This window comes from Diospyros lotus, chromosome 1 (assembly GCF_014633365.1).
Source record: "Diospyros lotus cultivar Yz01 chromosome 1, ASM1463336v1, whole genome shotgun sequence".
NCBI classification, from domain to species: Eukaryota; Viridiplantae; Streptophyta; class Magnoliopsida; order Ericales; family Ebenaceae; genus Diospyros; species Diospyros lotus.
Window position 1 is genome coordinate 43,807,403 of NC_068338.1, and position 14,945 is coordinate 43,822,347.

General features: G+C 33.1%; 1 protein-coding gene across 8 annotated transcripts; it reads right to left on the reverse strand.

The window, feature by feature from the left end:
• Nucleotides 1-159: 159 nt before the first annotated feature.
• On the reverse strand, nt 160-10,730 carry LOC127799793 (probable phosphoribosylformylglycinamidine synthase, chloroplastic/mitochondrial). Of its 8 annotated transcripts, none has more exons than XR_008022661.1 (6): nt 10,518-10,730; nt 10,179-10,223; nt 5,779-10,002; nt 3,716-3,928; nt 1,748-1,834; nt 160-544 (listed from the first exon to the last, which is right to left on the reverse strand). XR_008022661.1 is itself a non-coding variant. In XM_052334022.1 (4 exons), exons 2-3 carry the CDS (start codon nt 10,218-10,220, stop codon nt 5,809-5,811), a joined length of 4,236 nt encoding a protein of 1,411 aa, XP_052189982.1. In that variant the 5' UTR covers nt 10,221-10,223; nt 10,518-10,730; the 3' UTR covers nt 160-544; nt 5,779-5,808. The 8 variants fall into 8 exon arrangements, 2 of the variants coding, with proteins under 2 accessions (XP_052189982.1, XP_052189988.1); XR_008022662.1 differs by having other exon boundaries at nt 3,698-3,928; XR_008022658.1 differs by lacking the exon at nt 160-544 and adding an exon at nt 795-1,173.
• Nucleotides 10,731-14,945: the final 4,215 nt, after the last annotated feature.

Here is a 14,945-nt window from a genome sequence, read left to right on the forward strand (position 1 = left end):
CAAAGATTACATCATTCAATAAGAAAAAATGAAACTATGATAAGACATATATCAATTACTTATTCCAAAAGTTACATAATCCCAAAGAACAAAATATTCTAAGGCATGCATGTTCCATTCTTAGTTACTCATAAACCAAAACATTTATAACACAAACTATGTAAAACACCCATTCCATTTACAACATACTTTTCATTAAGCAAAACTCCTACAAGGCACAAATGGTTCGTCTGAAATTCTGAATTAAAACAACTTCGCCAGGCATAAAATTATAAACATATATGTATATAAACAAATCTTTTGGTCATGAAAGAGAATAGAAAAAGCTGCCGCTCACAAAAGCACCTCTCCTTGTATTATGCAGTTGGACATCCATATCGGTTCCTTCTTATTTCACGTATTGCTTCTAACACAGAAAAGATGAGATTTAAAGAATTTCCAAAATCTTTGTTGAACCTTCAGGATAGCATTTTTAGCAATTTCTTCTGCTACCACAACCAAAGCCATGTTACTAACAATGGTCAGGAACCAAAGCAATCCAAAGCTGAAAAAAAAAACATTTATCAATTTATCAATCCATAATCCACAAAAAAATAAAAAATAAAAAAGAAGAAGAAAGAACTTACTTGTATTAAGCACCTGGTATTTTAATGCATCGAAAATTATAAAACGGTACTTAAAGAAACAGAGGACTGCTAAAACCTTTTACTTAGTTCAAGATCAGCCCCTATTAGCATTTAGAGAAGAAACAATCCAACAAAAGAACAAAAGCATACGGGCAGCCCGTGTCAGTACTGCTTGTAAATTATTGATGGCTTCCATTCAAATACGTTAATAATATTCCAATATACCCGTAAATTATGCGCGCATACTCATATCCATTACAATATATCATCAACATTTTTCTGAAACAAGACATCCCAATTAATGAAAGCATTACAATCCCATTTTCAATCAGGTCGGCCCAGGCCATTTTCAAGTTCAGTACACCAGATTAAGTTCATAACAGAATAATAACTACTTTCAATCCAGCAGACTAGTACGCTGCAATTCCTAAGAGCTTCCCACCAAGTTGAAACGACTAACATGGGCAACAATGCTAGCTTTTATAAGACGAGAAAGACATCCAAAATTTTTAAATAGTACAATGGTGAGGAGCCTTTAGGCAGTATCCTGAAAAACAGTCCAAACATAAATTAATTAAGACCAATATAAACAGACAGAAGACTAAAGACTGAAACTACAAAATTCATGTGATAAGCAACCCTCCAGATGTAGACAGCATGATTACATATGTAAAAGATCCTTCATTATTCAACATATTGATCATCCAAAGTGAAATCCTTAGGGACTATTCTCTCCGTGTTTCAGTTTTCAGTTTTAAATTCATTTTCAATTCTATATTTAGAGTGTTTGTTTTGAAATTGCTGAAAACACTTTCTTTTTGTTTGCAGTGTTTTCCGTGTTTTAAAAATTTTGAGCGTGTTTGTGATAAAAACAGCAAAAACAAATTTTTGTTGTTTTGAATTTTCTTTACAAAAAATTTTCTTGTTTTTGAAAATGCGTTTTTTAAAATATAAAAGTAAACACGTTTTCACTATGTTGAAAAACTAAAAACAACAAAAAAAGAACATGGCCTTATTAATCCAAATTCTCAACTTATCCCCCCCTCCCCGCCAAAAAAAAAAAAAGATGAAAAGCAATACCAAGGCAAGGAGAAAGAAATAAAAACTTAAAACAGATCTACCTGAGATCAAAACTCCAATCAAAGTCACAAATGCCATACGTAACAACTTTCCTCAAAATAGTGTACTTCTTAAGAAGAGTCAAATACCTGAAACAAAAATCAAGATAAAAAAATAAAATTTGAGTTGGGATAAGAGCAGGAATCATTTTCCAACCTAATCTAGTACATGGGGTAAAAGTAACGTCAAGCAAAGCTAAATTTTTGTATTTCTTCTTCAAACAAAAAACAATATTCATTACAGATAGCCTGAAAACCAGACTGCAAATCTCACCGGGAACCAGAACCACCAACATATAAATTGAACAAAATGAGCAAACAACAAACCAAGGATAGAGGACTCACAAACCCTAAACAAGAGAAAAAGGAAACTCCCTGGGTCACATCCGCAAACCAGAAAACATAATAGGAAACACACACCCCAATGTAAGATTTTAAAGCAGTCATCAGAACAAGAACTCTTGAGGCAATCAAGCAAATTATCTGGAGTATTTTAACTTTGGGTATGAATATAGCCAACTATAACGTTACCAAACCTTACTAGGTCAACAAGAATGTTGGAGTAACAATTCACATTGAATGTGGCTATTCACTTGCTATGAAATAATTTAATCATAAAACAAGGGTGAAAACATATGTAAGTATACATGTGAACTTTCAACAATTTAGAAACAAATAATATCTTCTATCTCAAGCAGAACTACTCAAAAGTAACATGTTATGTCTGTTTATTTTCAAGCATTCAAGCAATTTGGACTTAAGGTCTCATCTCGATTAGAGAGAACTATTGCAAAACAAATATGCCAAAAAATAATTTCTGCTTGGTTATCCAGCAAAGGAAGGTTCACGACACAAAGAAGTTCAAGCTTGAAATTCTGGGGAATTTTTCATTTACCTATGTCATAAAATACTTATTAACCTCTACTCTTCCTCTTTACAAAAGCTGCGAATTGAACTAATATCAAGATCATGAAGATAGAATTAGTATAATTAGCAATAATTGAATCTAAGATCAATTATTTTTTTCTTTTTGATAAATGGTAAAATTTTACTAAGATTTGGGCAAAAGCCCAAAAGACTTCCTGAACACCCTTCAAAAGACAAACAAACAGCAAGACTCCCCTAGACTTAAATAAACAAGCACAAACTAAACAACAAACATCTAACACAAACCAACACCCACATCACCAGAAGCAAGTCAACACCCTTCCAAAACAACTACAAGATACAATCAACTCAAAAAAGGCACTACCAAACAGCAGCAACAATGTAGAATTGAAGACAGAACAAAACAGAGACAGTGTAGTGCAGGGAACTCCCATCCCCCTAACAAGTAAACCCAGATCTTGCAAATAGAGAAAAAATTGAACATTAAAAAAACTCTGCAACCAACAGCCAAAACCACCAAACATCAGCTTAAAAGTCTATAATAATCAAATGAAGTTAATACCAATTAAGCAAATGAACCAACTCCATTTTGAAGCTTAATATTTGTCAGTGTTCTAAAAGGCGCTAGGCAGAGCCTAGGAAAATTTGATTTTTTTTTTAATCGAAGAAACTAGCAATAGAAACATATATATATATATATATAACCAATAACCTCACTTAATATTCAAAATAACAATAACATATCATGCCATAACTGCAAAATAACTACAAAATAATCAAATTAAAACAATAAAACAGCAAAATAACTTTTGTTTTATAATATAATGAAAACAGAAATTATTTTCTGCAAAATAACCAATAACCTCATATAATTTTTTGTTTTCAATCTTCTTCATCATGTAAAAACACATATATTATATATAATTAATAATAATTAAAACTAAATATATATCTAATGTATAAATAGAACAGAAAAATAAAATAAAATAAAAAATGAAAAATAGAAACAATGTAACGGAGAGAAAGAGAAACCAATAACCAGAGACTCAGAGAGAGAGTGGTTACGAAGGAGATGGAGCTCACTGGCGGTGGAGATGGAGCTTGACGGTGAGAACGTGGCTGCAGCAACTAATGTTCAGGCAGCGAAGAGGACGCGAATGGCGTAGAGGTGGTGTTGATGAAACTTGACGGCGATGATGGAGCTGGAGGCAGCGATGGCGGTGAGTACCGGCGAGCCGACGGCGTTGAGGCGGCAGCATTGAGGCAGCGGCGGCCTTGGGGTGAGAGGGGGAGAGGCTGAGAGACAAGATTAAGAAATAAAATACCCTAAAATCGGCTGATATGTAAAGCAAAAAATTGCGGTGTGGGCCGCCTAGGCGCCGCCGTGGCCGATTAATAGGGCTGGAGCCTAGGAGGCCCGACTAGGGCATTCTTGGGGCGGCCAACAGCCACCTAAAGCGATTTTTAGAACACTGATATTTGTTACAGGGAATAATGTTTGACACATCATTTAAAATGACGTGTGTTTGTGTGCCAGACTCCATTTTGGCTCACTAGCAGGTGGGGCTGTTACTGTGTACAGTTACAATGATGAGGCAAAGAGAGAAAAAAATTGGGATTGTTTTTATGGACTAATCCAATGACAATAAGACACATGCAGGCTGAATTGAACACCACAACAAAAAGACTAATCGCTATAAACATTCTTGGCTCAATTGGGACTTAGTTTTCTTTCGAATTTCATGTCAATAACTAAACCTAAGAAACAGGAAGGAAATCTGCAAAATAATTCAACTTAAGTGAGGCAATGAAATTTAGGATGCAGAGACATAAGAACCAACAACTCTCATCATCGGTAATTGCAAGGAAAAACATATAACTTGGAAGAAATAACCCTGGAAACGAATGGATAAAAAAAAAGCAAATAAATAAAGGGTACAGTGCTCAGAATCAGGTATGCATGGTGACAGGAAGATGAAATCCTCACAGATGTATAATAAAAATCAATGGTTACAGTCCAAAGGAGACAAAACTCAATACACAGACATAAATATACAAAATCTGCACAAGATTAGAGTAGCAGGCAAAACCCTAACCTACAGTTGAACTTTAACAGTATACAGAGATCTCACACCCAAAATTTGCAGATACAACATTCGATTCAATTGAGATGTTCTTCAGAATCAGTATTCAAGAGTAACTGAGCAACTGATTTTTTTTTTTTTTTTTTTTTGGGGGGGGGGTCCCCCTTTTTTAACCCATTATTGACCATATCGATCACTAATCATTCATTTGATGTTTTAATCCTAATGATAGCAGAATTATATGTTTACTTAAAAAACAGCACAGATGTTAAATATGGTCCTCATGCATCCCAGGAGAAGGAATATGTAATTTTCCAACAGATTAATCATTGCTTCCGAGATTTTGACTCTTGGCAAGCAATGAAAACGTCAATGCAATCTAATGAAGCAAAGCAGCATTTAATGTAAACAAAAATTCCAATAGAAATAATGAAACTAGCTCACTTGTTGTAGGTAGCTAATAAATATTTCTCAGCAATACAAGGAAAAATAAAAGAAAGGTACACAGAAGCATAAGAGCATTTTTTTTCTTTAAAAAAAAATAATCTGCTATTTTCAACCTCAACAGACTATCCAGGTGGTGCGAGTTAGAACAGCAGAATTCACTTTGCATCTTCGTCTTTAAAAAAAGACAAATTATGTCCCTTCTCATTAGCAAGAGCAGAAACAATTTATCTACAGTGGCAGAATTTCATTCTTCATAAACAGAAAAGATAAGGTAGGAGTAGTGCCAATCGAGGAAAAAATGAGAAAGACTAGACTAAGATGGTTTGGTCATATGAGAAGGAGACTAAGAGACGCTCCTGTGAGGAGAGTTGATGAAATGGAACAATTAGTCACAAAAAGAGGTAGAGGTAGACCCAATAAGACTTTGGAAGAGACATTAAAATTTGATATGAAATATATGGATCTAAATAAGGATATGACAAAAGACAGAAATACATGGAAGTCTAGAATTCATATAGCCAACCCCACGTAGTGGGATAAAGGCTGGATATGTTGTTGTTGATGTTGTTGTATAAACAGAAAATAGAAGTACTATTACATAACCAGAACACTAACCTGAGCTTGATGCTGAAAAGAAAAAATTCCTCACAAGCACCATTCTCTGGCATTCTGAAACATCCGCAGCCACGGGCTTGGTCCTTTTTTGTCCACATTCCAGTGATTCGGATACCATGGAAACTGCCACATTAAGAAGCAACGCTCGGGATGAGGCATCATGGCAAGGTGCCTGCCATCAGGAGAACAAATTGCCGCCACACCCAAGGGAGAGCCGTTCAAGTTGAAAGGGTAGACTTCAGTTGGTTTCCCATCATCATCACAATATCTTACCGGGGCCAAGTTTGAGTCAAGCACATGGTCTAGAACACCAGTATCAGGGAAATATGCTCGTCCCTCACCATGGGCAGCCCATACACCAAGTGTACTACCCTCCATTCCCTTGAACATTATGGCTGGGGAGTCCTTAATTGTCACACTTGTGAAGCGACATTCAAATCGTCCTGACTCATTGTGTACAAACCTTGGTTGGGATGGGTCACCACGAATGCCCAAGACACCTCCAACCTCAGGGCCAGGAACCCAACCAAGTAGAGCCATGAGTTGGCACCCATTGCAAATCCCCAAACTGAATGTGTCTGGCCGATCATAAAATTCCTGAAATTGCTTGAGAAGAGGTTGATTGAATCGTATAGAAGCTGCCCAGCCTTTAGCAGAATCAAGTACATCAGCATAGCTAAAACCCCCCACAAACACAATCCCACGGAAATCATGCAAAGAGATGGCTCCACTTAGAAGGTCTGACATTGTGACATCCCATGGTTCAAAACCAGCTGCAAAAAATGCAGCTGACATTTCTCTGTCCCCATTGCTACCCTCCTCCCTAATTATGGCTACTTTTGGTTTAACACTAGCAACCACGAATTTCTTTTCAGTAAAAGTTGGAGTGAAGGACAATGCCCAAGAAGGTGCGTGTCTGCTTTTCAAGCCTGCCTTCTCTAAATCCACACAAGATGCCAATCTTTGCAGCTTTTCAAGCTGAAAACTTGTTTCTTCCCATATGTCCCTAAGATAAGAAGTTTTCTCATTTAAATGCATTATTCCATCAAGCTTCAATTCTATAATTGGTGCAGCAGTTACTTGTCCGATGATCTCAGTAGAAATGCCAGCATTGAGTAGTTTCTCCATTACTGTATCCAAGTTCTTCTTGCTAACCTCAATAACAAGACCAAGCTCTTCTGCAAAAAGCATTTGGAAGACGCTACTCCCTGCTGAAGTCAAGTCCAAGCAGATGCCACAATTACCAGCAAATGCCATCTCGAGTACACTGACAATGAGCCCACCATCACTAATATCATGACCAGCAGAGATCAACTCGTCAGCTATAAGATCCTGAACCCCCTCAAACACTCTTTTAAAATAAGAAACATCATCCAGATCAGGACACTCATCCCCAACTTGGTCAAAAGCTTGAGCTAGAGCAGATCCACCCAGACGCCGATTTCCTTTTGCCAAATCAATGAGAAGCAGTAACCCATCATCTCCAAGCTTCAAATCTGGTGTCACTGTTTTGGTTATATCAGGACAAGTAACATAGGCACTGATTACAAGATTTCCAGGAGCCTTAACCACCTCACCTGACGAATGGGCTGCCATTGAAAGACTGTCTTTCCCACCATCAATAGCAATTCCAAGTTTGATCATGGTCTCAGAGAGAGCTGTGGCCGCATCATACATTGCTGCTCCTTCCCCGTCAAGCTTGGCAGCATACATCCAATTCCCACTTGCTTTCACATCAGCAAGTGAAGTTACTTTTGCCCAAACAAGATTTGTGAGTGATTCTCCAACAGCCAATCGTGCCATTGCCTTCGGATTCAAAAGACCTTTTATTGGTTGTTCTCCAATTGCACATGCACCTCCAGTAAAATCAGTGTAAGTTTGTGCAATAACAGCCACATCAGAAATAGGAATTTGCAAAGGACCCACAGTTTGTTGCTGTGCCACAAGGCCTGTTACACACCTATCGACCTTAGTCATCAAGAAGCGCTTTGAACAAACAGAAGGAAGTCTCAACACCCTCTGAAGTGCATCCATCACTGTTACTGTAGGAGCAATGTCAAGTGGCTCGCAGGCATGAACCACACGATGAAATTGAAAAGTTTTCTGCGGCATGTCACCAAGCACCTTTTCAAGCTCAAGATCTACAGCCGGTTGAGGTGGAGGGAGTCCACTTGAGCGGCACTTCTCAATGGCTCTGCTATCAATCAAAACAACACGACCCTCACCATTAATTGTACCAATGACTGCCATAGAGACTCTTTCTCTTTCACAGATTGATTGGAAAAGGCTGCGGCTTTCAGGCTTCACCAATATTGCATCCTGCTCCTGATATTCTGCACCCCATATCTCCAAAACAGACATGGTGTGGTCACCAACTACAATTGCTCGGATATCAATTTCAGCACCTTTTGGGTATATTATTTCCTTCACAACATTACAGTTGCCACCAGCACCTTGATCATGAATGCTGATGATTGGGTTATTCTCTCCCATCTCAACACATGCCCGAACAACACGATACAATTTCTGTGCCATCTCCGCATCCCCACGCTGTACAGCATTGAAATCAAGATCAGCATCATTCTGACCACTAACCATGCTAGATGCAGCACCACCCCCCATTCCTATACGATATGCTGGGCCTCCAATCTTTACAACTAACATTCCAATGTCAGGTTCTCCTTTTGATATATGGATGTGATCGATCATCCCAATTCCTCCACTAAACATGATTGGCTTTAACCATTCCCGCCTTTCACCATTTGGCAGTCTCATCCCAAACGTTCTGGTATAGCCCTGAATCAAGGGCTCCCCAAATTTATTTCCATAATCTGATGCACCGTTGCTAGCATCAATGAGTATCTGCAAAGGGGATGCTAAGTTTGAAGGGTATCTAAAAGATGGATCTTCCCACGGTGCATGAAACCCTTCAATATGAAGATTCCCGACACAATAGCCAGCTGTAGATGCAACAACAAATGAGCCCCTTCCAGTTGCATGAGTATCCCTGATTCGTCCTCCTGCACCTGTCTCTGCACCAGGGTAAGGGGCCACAGCACATGGAAAATTATGGGTCTCTGCTGTAAATAAGATATCAAGATTGTGACTGCTCATATTTAGTGGAGAAGTCAGTCCAGGCTGAACCGGTCGCAACTGATTCACCATAAATCCCTTGATTGCACTTGAGTTATCCTTGAACCCAATGACAGAATTATTTTGATTTGCCTGCAAAGTACTCTTGACAATCTGCATGAGAGTCCTACTCATGGGCTCACCATCTATAAGAATTTTTCCAGTAAAAAACCAATGCCTGCTGTGCTCACTGTTAGATTGTGCAATATCAAATAGCTCAACAGTTGTAGGGTTCCTCTTGATGTCATCCCTGAAAAGTTTACTGTAATACTCCAAATCTTGTTCATCAAAGGCTAAACCCATTTTGTCATTAATTTCCTCCAGTGCTTTCCTACCCCTCTCTAGGACTGGTATATATTGAACTTCTTCAGGGACTACACTAGTCTGGAATGAGGTGAGCTTACCAGCATATGCGCACTCAGTCATCCGATCATGCACCAATGCTGCAAACTCATTGATTTGATGATCTGACAATGAACCACTTCCGGGTTTAGTGTACAACAAGTACCTCCTTGATCTTTCAATTCTGGTTACCTCTGTCAACCCACATGCCCGGCATATTGATACGGCATTAGCAGACCATGCTGTTGTGAAAGACAAGCGGGGCCCAACTTCAATTATCACCATATTTGAACCCGGTTCCTTTTCCTTATCAAGAAAGCTCTCGGTTCCCAGGTTATCCGGCTCGTAGGTTTCTCCCAAAAGCCATTTAAGAACTGAAAGTTTTTTGCTTGAAAGGCCAGAAGTAAGTCCGACGTTAAAACACTGCTCTGTTTTCAGATCACTTATTTCGTTTGAAACTCTGGTCTGAACTGACTTCAAAAGTTCAGCTGTTGCACTCTCTCCAATAAATGGGATGCGGAAAAAATGTATAATCCTTTCAGCAGGCTTCTGAATCTCAATATCAACTGCACTGCTCACATTTCCGCCGGAGACAACAGCTCTGACCTTTGATGGACAGGAAGGCCCGCGTGAAGTACCTTTGGTAGATATTCTAAGTGATCGAATTTTACTGTTTAGTGAACCCCAGAGTAAACTGTCTCTTCGCCTTGGCAAATTTCTTGGCGAAAACAGAGATTGCCTACGAGAACCCTGCAATTAGAAAATTGAGAATGCATTTAAACTTCTTCCATCCCCAAAGATTGAATACCAGCGCAAAGAGTCAAGAAAAAGAATAAGAACAAGAAGCAAAGCAAAACAAAGGTAAAATAAACCGCGATCCTTTCACTGATGAACCCTAGTTTCAAAGACAAAATAAAAAAGCCTACTTGAAGGAACTCTGACGCCGTAATTTCACAAGAAGCCGCCATTTCCTGCAACAAGGAAACATAAACAAGAATACATGAAAATCTGAAACCACAAACAACTCCACAATAGATTTCAAATATGAAAACTTTCAAAAACCTACGAAAAGCAAAAACTGTAATAACGAATTCCACTCCTTAAAAGCTCCCTGATCACTCAAGGACAGAGGCGGCGATTAAGCAAAAGCTCTAAAGTAAGAAAAACCCAGAATTCGATTTGTTAATAATTTCTCTCGATCATCTCAACAACCAAACAGAGCATATACGAGAGTTTCAAACAGAGAGGGACATAAACACTCAAACCTGTGTTGCCGGTAATGGGGCGAGCGTCGGCTGTGTCTGCCGGAGATAGAGGGGAAAGACCGTTCGCCGTCGCAGTCGCAGTGGAGGAGGTTTGCCTTTGCCTCCAGTTGTCCGCCGGTACTCGAACAGTCGAACTCACAGTAGCCAAAACCCTACATCACATTACAAAGAGGAAGAAAAAGAAAACTAATACGAAACTCTCGTGTGGCTCGAAGGCTGATCTCTTTCTTTATTATTATTATAGTGGAAACTTTCACCGATTCCGATTCCTTTAACCGACTAGTCAAATTCTCTCTTTTGCCCCTTGTCTCAGCACTCAAGCCGGGAAGAGTTCGTTGCTTCTTGTTTCTTGAAATACGTAAATGATTATTATTAATTAAGTTTAAATTTATGAAAAATATATAGTTCTTGAAACACGTAAATAATTTTTTTATGGTTGAATAATATTTAAAGAATGTGTAAGTATGCTGGTATATGAAGAGACAAGATCTAATCTATATTATTAATTTTTAAATATTAACTTAAAATTTTAATTGAAATAAATTACAGAAAAATGAAATTTTTTTAAATCGAGAGAAATCTTAAGATATTAGGTAATACTGTCGAATACCGACTGCCAAGTAAATTTTTTATTTTATTTTTATTTTTTATATAGTTTAATTAATTTAAATTTATTTTTTTTAATTTTAAATGTTATAATTTTATTTTTTAACTTTATTTTTTTATTACTTTCTTAAAAATGTGACATGTCTTAAATGTGATAATTGATTGCTATAGGGAATATGTAAAGTCATATATGAATAATCAATTTTAAAATTTTAATTATTATTATTTATATAATTAATTGATTATTTAAATTATCTTTATTTTATATATAGTTTAATTATTTTAAATTTATTTTTTTATAATTTTAAATTTTATAATTTTATATATAACGTAAACAGTCGTCAAAATTTTTTCCCGCCCATTTTCAATTACTATTTTGATATTTTATTATATTTTTTAATTTTTTTTGCTTACCTGAAATAGAATTTTTATAGGTTATTAATTAAGTCTAGATTTATGAAAAACGTATAGTTCTTGGAACACGTAAATGATTTTTTTATGGTTGAATAATATTTGGAGAATGTGTAAGTATGCTGGTATATGAAAAGATAAGATCTAATCTATATTATTAATTTTTAAATATTAACATAAAATTTTAATTGAAATAAATTACAGAAAAATGAGACTTTTTTAAATCGGGAGAAATCTTGAGATATCAGGTAATACTGTCAAATACCGACTGCCAAATAAATTTTTTATTTTATATATAGTTTAATTAATTTAAATTTATTTTTTTTAATTTTAAATATTATAATTTTATTTTTTAACTTTATTTTTTTTATTACTTTCTAAAAAATGTGACATGTCTTAAATGTGATAATTGATTGCTAAAGAGAATATGTAAAGTCATATATGAATAATCAATTTTAAAATTTTGATTATTATTATTTATATAATTAATTGATTATTTAAATTATCTTTATTTTATATATGGTTTAATTATTTTAAATTTATTTTTTTATAATTTTAAATGTTATAATTTTATATATAACTTAAATGTTATAATTTTATTTTTTAACTTTATTTTTATTTATTGTTTTCTTAAAAATGTGACATGTCTTAAATGTGATAATTAATTGCTAAGAGAAATATGTAAAATCATGTATGTATAATTAATTTTGAAAATTTGATTATTATCATTTATATAATTAATTAATTTAAATTCATTTTCTTATAATTTTAAATGTTATAATTTTATATATAACTTAAATATTATAATTTTATTTTTTAACTTTATTTTTTTTGTTACTTTCTTAAAAATTTGATCTGTCTTAAATGTAGTAATTGATTGTCAGGAGAAATATATAAAGTCATATATGGATAATCAGTTTTGAAAATTTGATTATTATCATTTATATAATTAATTGATTATTTAAATTATTCTTATTTTATATATAGTTTAATTATTTTAAATTTATTTTTTATATTTTTAAATGTTATAATTTTATATATAGCTTAAATGTTATAATTTTATTTTTTAACTTTATTTTTATTTGTTGTTTTTTTAAAATGTGACATGTTTTAAATGTGGTAATTAATTGTTAGGAGAAATATGTAAAGTCATGTATGTATAATTAATTTTGAAAATTTGATTATTATCATTTATATAATTAATTAACTATTTAAATTATCTTTATTTTATGTAGTTTAATTAATTTAAATTTATTTTCTTATAATTTTAAATGTTATAATTTTATATATAACTTAAATATTATAATTTTATTTTTTAACTTTATTTTCTTTGTTGCTTTCTTAAAAATTTGATCTATCTTAAATGTGGTAATTGATTGTCAGGAGAAATATATAAAGTCATATATAGATAATCAATTTTGAAAATTTGATTATTATCATTTATATAATTAATTGATTATTTAAATTATTCTTATTTTATATATAGTTTAATTAATTTAAATTTATTTTTTATATTTTTAAATATTATAATTTTATATATAATTTAAATATTATAATTTTACTTTTTAACTTTATTTTTTTATTACTTTCTTAAAATTTGACCTGTTTTAAATGTGGTAATTGATTGTAAGGAGAAACATGTAAAGTCATGGATAATCAATTTTGAAAATTTGATTATTACCATTTATAATTAATTGATCATTTAAATTATCTTTATTTTATATATAGTTTAATTAATTTAAATTTATTTTCTTATAATTTTAAATATAACTTAAATGTTATAATTTTATTTTTTTAATTTTTTTTTTACTTCTTTAAAAATTTGACCTATCTTAAATTTGGTAATTAATTATTAGGAGAAATACATAAAGTCATGTATGGATAATCAATTTTGAAAATTTGATTATTATTATTTCTATAATTAATTGATTATTTAAATTATCTTCATTTTACATACAATTTAATTAATTTAAATTTATTTTTTATAATTTTAAATGTCATAATTTTATTTTTCAACTTAATTGATTAGTGTCATTTGTTTAATTCTCATTTTTCTCATTGGTCTACTCCGAAGATGTGCTATATGTTGGACTTGGGAAAATTAAATACAAATTAAATTTGTGTTTTGAAAATTATGTTAAGTAAGATTCGGATTGTGTGGCAAAGCGTGGGAAAAAAAAAAGAGAAACTTAATGGTGACATGTGATTTGATAAATTGAGAGAAATAAGAGAATTTGAAGGAAAAAAAAATAATAAAAGAAAACAAATATATCTCTCTCTTCTTCCTCTTCATTCCCGTTCAACACTTCTATTTTCTCTCTTCTCCTTTCTCAATTCTTCTTCTTAAATTTTCTCTTATTCTTTACTTTTATTTAGTAAATTTTAACTGTATTTTTTTATCCAGTTTGGTCTTCTGGTGTAACATAGCACCACTATTTTGTCAAGTGAGTGATATGAATGCAACTAGGAAAAATTAAGCCTTGAGGATTCGTGTGGTACGCACATATGAGACAAATACACGTGAAAATTAAAAAAAAAAAAAGAACTCTTGAATGCATATTTTAGAATAAAGAGGTTGGTTATCGTTTATTCTTTTTTCCTGTTATCGTGTAATTTTTGTAGTTTTTTACACATTGCTTATTGTATTACATGTTAATTTAGGTTTATTTTTTACATGATTTCGGGATAGAGTTATGTGCTTTTTATTGTTCGTCTACCATTAAATATATATAAGGAAATCTTTCAAAATTTGTAATCCTTTTGTTGTATTCTCATGATTGTAACACGATTATTTTGTTTATTTTTTACTTCTTTATTGTGATTTTCATTTATTGTAACTACTAAATTATACAACTTTTGCTTTAATAATTTTGTTTTTTTTTACGATATCCATGTATCGCATGGGTGATTCACTAGTTATTATTATAGTGGAAACTTTCATCGATTCCGATTCCTTTAACCGACTAGTCAAATTCTCTCTTTTGCCCCTTGTCTCAGCACTCAAGCCTGGAAGAGTTCGTTGGTGTCATTGGCGTAGGTTACCCATTAAATGATGGGTCAGAGCCCACTCAATTATCAACAACAACAACAACAACAACTAAAACATAATTTTATTGTTTTATCGTTTATTAAAAAATTATTTAATTATAAATAATAATTGTATAATCGTTAAATCAAATCAAATCAAAAAATTTATGTTTCTTGTTTTAATTTTTAATTTTCAAAAATAGACCTTAACATGCTGTTTGATAATTTGTATTTTTGTTTTCGTTCTTTTATTTTCTTTTCTACCCTCAATATAAAAATTAAATTATTAATGTTATATACTATGTCATATATGATAATGTAACAATAATTATTAATAATATTAAATAATAAAAAGTATTTGTAATATATATATATAAGGTAATA